Source organism: Quercus robur, chromosome 3 (genome assembly GCF_932294415.1).
Source record: "Quercus robur chromosome 3, dhQueRobu3.1, whole genome shotgun sequence".
NCBI classification, from domain to species: Eukaryota; Viridiplantae; Streptophyta; class Magnoliopsida; order Fagales; family Fagaceae; genus Quercus; species Quercus robur.
Window position 1 is genome coordinate 56958033 of NC_065536.1, and position 8473 is coordinate 56966505.

General features: G+C 47.1%; 1 protein-coding gene across 1 annotated transcript; it reads left to right on the plus strand.

Moving 5' to 3' along the window:
* Nucleotides 1–1589: 1589 nt before the first annotated feature.
* On the plus strand, nt 1590–2249 carry LOC126719831 (uncharacterized). Its single transcript, XM_050422342.1, has one exon. The coding sequence runs from the start codon at nt 1590–1592 to the stop codon at nt 2247–2249; it is 660 nt and encodes a 219-aa protein (XP_050278299.1).
* The last annotated feature ends 6224 nt before the right edge of the window (nt 2250–8473 follow it).

Here is an 8473-nt window from a genome sequence, read left to right on the forward strand (position 1 = left end):
TAAGATCCACCATAATTTTCCCATGAATTGTGGGTCTCACCATAAATTTAATTAATGGAACTCACAATTATGTGAGAGGGAAAAAACGCATTTATGATACTTCAGGAGTACTCAATAATTACCCCTAATACAAATAGAATTTTTCATTCCAATTAATTAACCAAAACTACAAATCACCCATCTATTACATCTTATTTTAAATTTTCATGACGTTCCACCCATTTCAATCTATTCCACTAAATTCTATCATGTATTGTGCTTTCGGTCTATATGTAACAAATTGTTATTTTTTTCCTAAACCAATTTTTTATTGCTTCACTCATATATAACATTTTATTATTATTTTATTTTATTTTAACAAATGTGTTTTTTTTTTTTTTTTACTCTACTCACATATGATAGTTTTTTATTCATTAATATATTTTTCTTTACTTACATATGACATTTTATATATGTGGGGTCAGAGAACTTGGCGACCTCGGCCCACTTTGTGCTCGGCCCAAGGCCCGCGCCGAGGAGAGAAATGTCCGAGGACATACGATGAAAATCCAAATGGCCTAGAGATGTTGCCGAGGACGATTCTGTCCTCAGCATTCCAGACTCCAGTAGGAAAGAATGGCACGCCATCAAAGACAGCCTCCCAAAGCGTCCCACGAAGAAAGGACGAGTACAGTAGGACGCACATGGAGGTATGGTGTAGGAGCAGTTCAAGGAAAAACTGTCACCTCCGCATTTAATGCGCCCAACTAACGTCCTGGCCGCATTAATAATGAAAGGACCCCTGAACAGAATGGCCTTAGTTGCCGCAACTCACAGAGGGTTTGGGAAGGTAGCTGATGGGACGAGCACTCGAGTAATGGATTGCACAATCAACAGATGGAGGGTCAAGATCTGGGAAAGACCCCCCAAGAATAGGGGATTGCAAAAAAGGGGCAGGAAGAGAGAAAAATGAGAAAATTGCAACAGTCTGCATGGTCTTGAAAACGACAGTAACCTAGTATTAAAAGTGGAAGAAGTAGAATACCAAGCTTCTTAGATGAAACACTCGGGGACAACATTTCATGCCCGAACCCAATTTCTTATTGGTTCACACGCACTTAATCATGTCCTGTGATTGTGGTTTAGACTAACACCTAGTTCTTAAACCCACTTTCTAAAAATTCATTGTATTGGGCTAGTTGGGCCTAAGACCTTTCCTCCAACAGAATGAGCGCTCAAACCCACGCCTTACAATTGGCGCCGTCTGTGGGAAGAACTTGTGTATTAGTAAGGACAACGATCCGGCATGGTAGGATCAGGCCCTCATCAAGCAGGGGCCCATCAGCTCGAACCAGCCAAATCATAGCAACAGGGTAACTTCCCCAACCTCGAGCAAGACCGAAACGAAGAGAATGGAAAGTTTTGAGAAGGAAGCGTAAATACCACCCAAACCAGCAAGAGCCACTCTCGTGCGGGTAACCACGTGCTTCAGAGACCAAACAACAACCGGGCCCCGGAACAGGAGGAAGTTAGGAGCCATATGTCTCAAAAACAGAACGATAGGCAGTCCATGCAGTAAGAGATAGACGATTTGAAAAGAAAGCTGCACCATGCACAGCAAAGGCAATCTCGTTCTTACCTTCTCCCACAAAGAAGAATACTACCGGAGGCGTAGGCGCAGAAGCCCATCTCCCAACGGCTTGGGAAACGACGCCATGAGCAAGGCACTGGATCAACTCTCTAAGTCGCCTTTCATGCATCACATAGAAGGGGCCGTACTTCCTCGACGGTTCCAACAGTTAACCTTCACCATTTACAACGGTAGAACAGACCCGGTGGAGCATGTGAGCCAGTTCAACCAAAGGATGGCTGTCCATTCTAGGAATGAGGCACTGATGTGCAAGGTTTTCCCGTCCAACTTGGGACCAGTGGCGATAAGGTGGTTTGATGGTCTGAAGACGAACTCCATCGACTCGTATAGGCAGCTGACCCAAGTTTTTGGCTCCCGCTTCGTTACGAACTGCAGAGCCCCTCGGCCTTTGAGCGCTTTGTTGTCGTTATCCATGCATGATAGAGAAACCATAAATTTAAAGGCCTACTCAGACAGATATTGGGAGACGTACAATGAAATAGAAGACAACTTTGACGACATCGCCATTATCACTTTCAAAAATAGTCTCCCAGCTGATCACGGCCTGCAGAAGTCTCTGACTAGCAAGCTCGTCACCAGTATGTGTCAACTGATGGATCGGATCGACAAGTACAAGTGAGTAGAGGAAGACCAGTTACAGGGAGGAGGAAAAGAGAAGGTTATCCCTCAAGAGAGGAGGGATTTCAGGTCAGACTGGTATAGCAGTAACCACCCGAGGAGGGACTTTGTAGGACGACCTGGAACAGCCAATGCACAGTCTATTAACGCCGTATTCCGAGAACCAGTACGTCGGGTTTTGGAGAAAATCAAGAACGAGCCATATTTTAGGTGGCCGAATAAGATGGTGGGAAACCCTCGAAGCGCGATCAGAACCTTTATTGCCAATACCACCAAGACCATGGCTACACTACGGAGAACTGTAAGAACCTCTGGAACTACCTAGACCAGTTAGTCCTGGAAGAAAGGTTGAAGCACCTTCTGCATCATTTCAGTGGTCATCAAGGGCCTTAAGAGGTTAGGAGGGATGCTGCCCTGAGGCCACCCACAGGAACGATCAACGTCATCGTGGCCACGCCAGGGAGAACAGGCATGCACCCTGCACGAGTGTTATCGGTGGCTCAACTGTCTACCGAGGAGTCCTAACCAGGGCCGAAGAGGGCCAGAATGAGCTTTCGTCCCGTTTTGAGTTTTTCAAAGGAAGATAAGATCGGGACCATCCAACCCTACGATGACACGCTGCTAATCACCCTCCGAATCAGGGACTACGATGTGAAAAAAGTGATGGTGAATGGTGATAGCGCGGCTGAGGTTATGTACCCCGACTTATACAAGGGGCTGGGGTTAAAACTAGAAGATTTGACGCCCTACAACTCCCCTCTGATGAGCTTCGATGGAAAGCTTGTCATTCCAATGGGCATGATTAGATTGCCCATCCAGACCGGCCTGGAAATAGTGGAAGTGAACTTCATCGTGGTGAACACCTACTCTCCCTATACAGCCATTGTTGGTAGACCCTAGCTCCATACCTTAGGAGCTGTTGCATCCTCGTTACACCAGAAGGTGAAATTCCCATCAAGAAACCAAGTCCTTGAAATCCGTGGTTGCCAACCCACGGCGAGGCAATGCGTGGTAGCGGTCATCTCACATCGGCTCGACGCAGAGTCCTCAGCCTCCGCTAAGGAGAATTTATAGCGACTAAAGACCTCGGTTTTGCCCCCTGACACAAGTGCCGAGGTGAAATGCGAAGACCTGGAAGAGGTGATTATTGATGACGACTCAGAGAAGTTCTTTTGAGTAGGGGCCCAACTGCCCTTTCAAGAGAAGGAGGAGCTGATTGAGTTCCTTAAAAGGAATATTGACGTATTTGCATGGGATGCCTGTGACGCCCCCGGGATCGACCTAGCCTTCATCTGCCATCACCTCAATGTCAACCCGGCCATCATTCCCAAGAAGCAACCACTCCATCACCCGTCAAAAGAGCATGCCGATGCGATTAGAGACGAAGTGGTGAAGCTTAAGCATGCGGGGGCTATAAAAGAATTCTTTTACCCCAAATAGCTAGCCAATACGGTGGTGGTCAAAAAGAAAAGTGGGAAATGGCGAGTTTGCGTGGACTTCACAGACCTAAATAAGGCGTGCCCTAAGGACCCGTTCTCAATGCCTCGGATAGACCAACTAGTGGATGCGATAGCAGGCCATCCTTGGATGAGCTTCTTAGACGCCTTTCAAGGCTATCACCAAAATACCACTAGCACTGGGGGATTAGGAGAAAACGACCTTCGTGACACCAATCGGAAATTACCACTACAAGGTAATGCCATTTGGCCTGAAGAATGCCAGATCCACTTATCAAAGGATAATGACAAGAATGTTCGAACCACAGCTGGGCAAGAACATCGAAATCTATGTCGATGATATGGTAGTGAAAAGTAGAGTAGTGTCCAAGCATTTAAGGGACCTCGGCGGCACCTTTGGCGTCTTGAGGAAACATAAGCTGCGCCTAAACGCTTCCATGTGCTCCTTTGGCATGGGGTAAGGCAAGTTTTTGGGTTACATGATTACCTATAGGGGAATCGAGGTCAACCCTAACCAGATCAAGGCCATTAATGACCTGAAACCGCCATAAAACGCAAAGAAGGTCCAAAAGCTTACCGAGATGATCGCAACCCTCAATCGATTCATTTCTAGATCGGCGGACAGATGTAGGCCGTTCTATCTCTTGATCAACAAGTGGAAGGGGTTTAACTGGTCCGAGGACTGTGTGGTGGCCTTCCAGCAACTCAAGGATTACCTATCCCGGCTACCTATCATGTCCGGTCCTGAGACCGATGAAGTTCTGTATGCATACATTGCTGTAGCCCCCTATGCCGTAAGCTTGGTGCCAATATGGGACGACAATGGCGTCCAAAAGCCGGTTTATTACGTGAAGCCGAGGTCAGATATCTACCCCTGGAGAAAGCCATATTGGCTGTGGTCCACGCCACGTGAAAGGTTCCCCATTATTTCTAATCCAACTACCCTTGAAGTTTGTGCTGCGAACCACTGACTACATTGGAAGGATTGCCATATGGAGCACAATTCTAAGAGCTTTTGACATCAAATACATGCCTCGGACCTCTATCAAGGGCCAAGTCCTGGCTGACTTAGTAGCCGAATTTGCTGAACCCCCAGTAGAAATAGTGGCAGAGGAGCAGAACATGGATGGAAAATCGGTTGGAGTGATCTCTACACCAGGACCCTCATGCTGGAAAGTGTATATTGATGGCGCAGCAAATCAGAGAGGATCTGGAGTGGGGCTAGTCCTAATATCTCCCGAGGAAGACATCATAGAGAAGTCCCTGAGACTTGCGTTCTCAGCCACAAACAACGAAGCTGAGTATGAAGCCCTGTTACAAGGAATTGCCATGGTACAGAAATGGGAGGAAAGGCAGTGGAGATGTTCTTGGACTCAAGGCTGGTAGTAGGCCAGGTAAAGGGAGAATTAGAGGCCAGAGATGCAAGGATGCAAGAGTATAAGCCGGGTCAAATGCTTACAACTGGGCTTCGACTTTTTCAACTTGTCGCATGTCCCTAGAAGTGGAAACACTCATGCAGATTCACTGGCCACGCTTGCCACCTCCTTGGCATGGGATCTGCCTCGAATTATTCTCGTTGAGCACCTTGACAAAGTGAAGGAAGTAGTCAAAGGCATGATCCATGTTCATGAGGTCAGAATGGGCCCTAGCTGGATAGACCCTATTGTGAAGTTCCTCAAAGATGACATCTTGCCCAAGGAAAATTCGGAGGCGGAGAAAATACGAAGAAAAGCTCCTCGGTTCTAGTTGTCCGAGGACTATAAATTGTACAAACGCTTATATTCCGAACCATACTTACTGTGCGTCCACCCTGAGGCATCAGAACTGCTGCTTGAAGAGCTGCACGAAAGGATCTGCGGGAGTCACACAAGAGGAAGATCTCTGTCACACCGAGCCATTACCTAGGGATACTGGTGGCCGAGGATGCAGAAGGAAGCCTTGGAGTATGTTAAAAAATGCGACTAGTGCCAAAGGTTCGCTCCGAATATTCATCAACTTGGCGGGGCCCTCAACCCTCTGTCCAGTCCGTGGCCATTAGCCCAGTGGGGCCTGGATATCATAGGACCCTTTCTAAAGGCAGCAAGAAATAAGAGATACCTACTGGTCGACACAGATTACTTCACCAAGTGAGTCGAAGCCAAGCCTCTGGCCAACATCAGAGACGTGGATGCTAAGAAATTCATCTAGAGAAACATTGTCACACGATTCGGAGTACCTCGCACCCTCATCTCAAACAATGGACTCCAGTTTGACAGCAAGGCCTTCAAAAGATACTGCTGCGAGTTGGGGATCACTAACAGGTACTCAACCCCAGCCTATCCTCAAGGAAACGGGTAAGCCGAGGCTGTTAACAAGGTCATAGTCAACAGACTTAAGAAGAGACTGGATAACGCCAAAGGAAGATGGGTGGAATAGCTGCCGCACGTCCTATGGACCTATCGAACTATACCACGGTGGTCGACAGGGGAGACGCCTTTTGCCATGACCTATGGGGCAGAGGCCGTTATCCCTCTAGAGGCAAACTTCCCAACGCTGAGGACAAGTTCATTCACCTCGGATAGTAACGACGAACTACTGGAGAGGAGCCTAGACCTGATCGACGAACGAAGAGAAAAGGCAATGGTCCAATTGGCCTATTACCATTAGAAGCTCAAACAGGAATATGATGCCAACGTGAAGCTTAGACCGCTAGCACCAGGGGACTTAGTGCTGAGGAAAGTTATGGGTGCTACTAAAAACCCATCATGGGGAAAGGTTGGACCTAAATAGGAAGGGCCATACTAGATTACTTCAGTCGCGGGGATAGGAGCGTACTACCTAGAAGACTTAGATGAAAAAACTGTACCTTGTCCATGGAATGTAAATAACCTGAGAAGGTATTACTATTAATAAAAGTGTTTGTCTAGTTCATATTTTAAGTCCATCTTGATTACACGTCTCGCATTCTGGTAATAATCTAATTGCTAGACAGAACCAAGGTCTTGCATGGTTCTCGAACTCAAGCTGGATAGACCCTATTGTGAAATTCCTCAAAGATGACATCTTGCCCGAGGAAAAGTCGGAGGCGGAGAAAATACGAAGAAAAGCTCCTCGGTTCTAGTTTTCCGAGGACTATAAATTGTACAAACGCTTATATTCCGAACCATACTTACTGTGCGTCCACCCTGAGGCATCAGAACTGCTGCTTGAAGAGCTGCACGAAGGGATCTGCGAGAGTCACACAAGAGGAAGATCTCTGTCACACCGAGCCATTACTTAGGGATACTGGTGGCCGAGGATGCAGAAGGAAGCCCTGGAGTATGTTAAAAAGTGAGACCAGTGCCAAAGGTTCGCCTCGAATATTCATCAACTTGGCGGGGCCCTCAACCCTCTGTCCAGTCCGTGGCCATTAGCCCAGTGGGGCCTAGATATCATAGGACCCTTTTTAAAGGCAGCAAGAAATAAGAGATACCTACTGGTCGACACAGATTACTTCACCAAGTGAGTCAAAGCCAAGCCTCTGGCCAACATCAGAGACGTGGATGTTAAGAAATTCATCTAGAGAAACATTGTCACACGATTCGGAGTATCTCGCACCCTCATCTCAAACAATGGACTCCAGTTTGACAACAAGGCCTTCAAAAGATACTGCTGCGAGTTGGGGATCACTAACAGGTACTCAACCCCAGCCTATCCTCAAGGAAACGGGTAAGCCGAGGCTGTCAACAAGGTCATAGTCAACGGACTTAAGAAGAGACTGGATAACGCCAAAGGAAGATGGGTGGAATAGCTGCCGCACGTCCTATGGGCCTATCGAACTATACCACGGCGGTCGACAGGGGAGACGCCTTTTGCCATGACCTATGGGGCCGAGGCCGTTATCCCTCTAGAGGCAAACTTCCCAACGCTGAGGACAAGTTCATTCACCTCGGATAGTAACGACGAACTACTGGAGAGGAGCCTAGACCTGATCGACGAACGAAGAGAAAAGGCAATGGTTCAATTGGCCTATTACCATTAGAAGCTCAAACAGGAATATGATGCCAACGTGAAGCTTAGACCGCTAGCACTAGGGGACTTAGTGCTGAGGAAAGTTATGGGCGCTACCAAAAACCCATCATGGGGAAAGCTTGGACCCAAATGGGAATGGCCATACCAGATTACTTCAATCGCGGGGATAGGAGCGTACTACCTAGAAGACTTAGATGAAAAAACTGTACCTTGTCCATGGAATGTAAATAACCTGAGAAGGTATTACTATTAATAAAAGTGTTTGTCTAGTTCAAATTTTAAGTCCATCTTGATTACACGTCTCGCATTCTGGTAATAATCTAATTGCTAGACAGAACCAAGGTCTTGCATGGTCCTCGAACTCAAGCCTATGGGGAAACTAGTCAATCCAAGAAAATCTAAGTGGTAGACAGAACCAAGACCTTGCATGGTCCTCGGACTCATGCCTATGGGGAAACTGGTCACTCCAAGAAAATCTAAGTGGTAGATAGAACCAAGACCTTGCATGGTCCTCGGACTCAAGTCCATGGGGAACTAGTCACTTCAAGAAAATCTAAGTGGTAGACAGAACCAAGACCTTGCATGGTCCTCGGACTCAAGCCTATGGGGAAACTATTCACTCCGAGGTCTCGCATGGTCCTCGGACTCGTTGCTTCGAAATTTGCAAAAGTTGTGGATATGACCTAATAACAAGCTCGGTACCTCGGATCATACACTTAGCCCCCTAGAAATATGGGTAGACGCAAACTAAGCGTCCCCTTGATGCCGGTAAGACAGT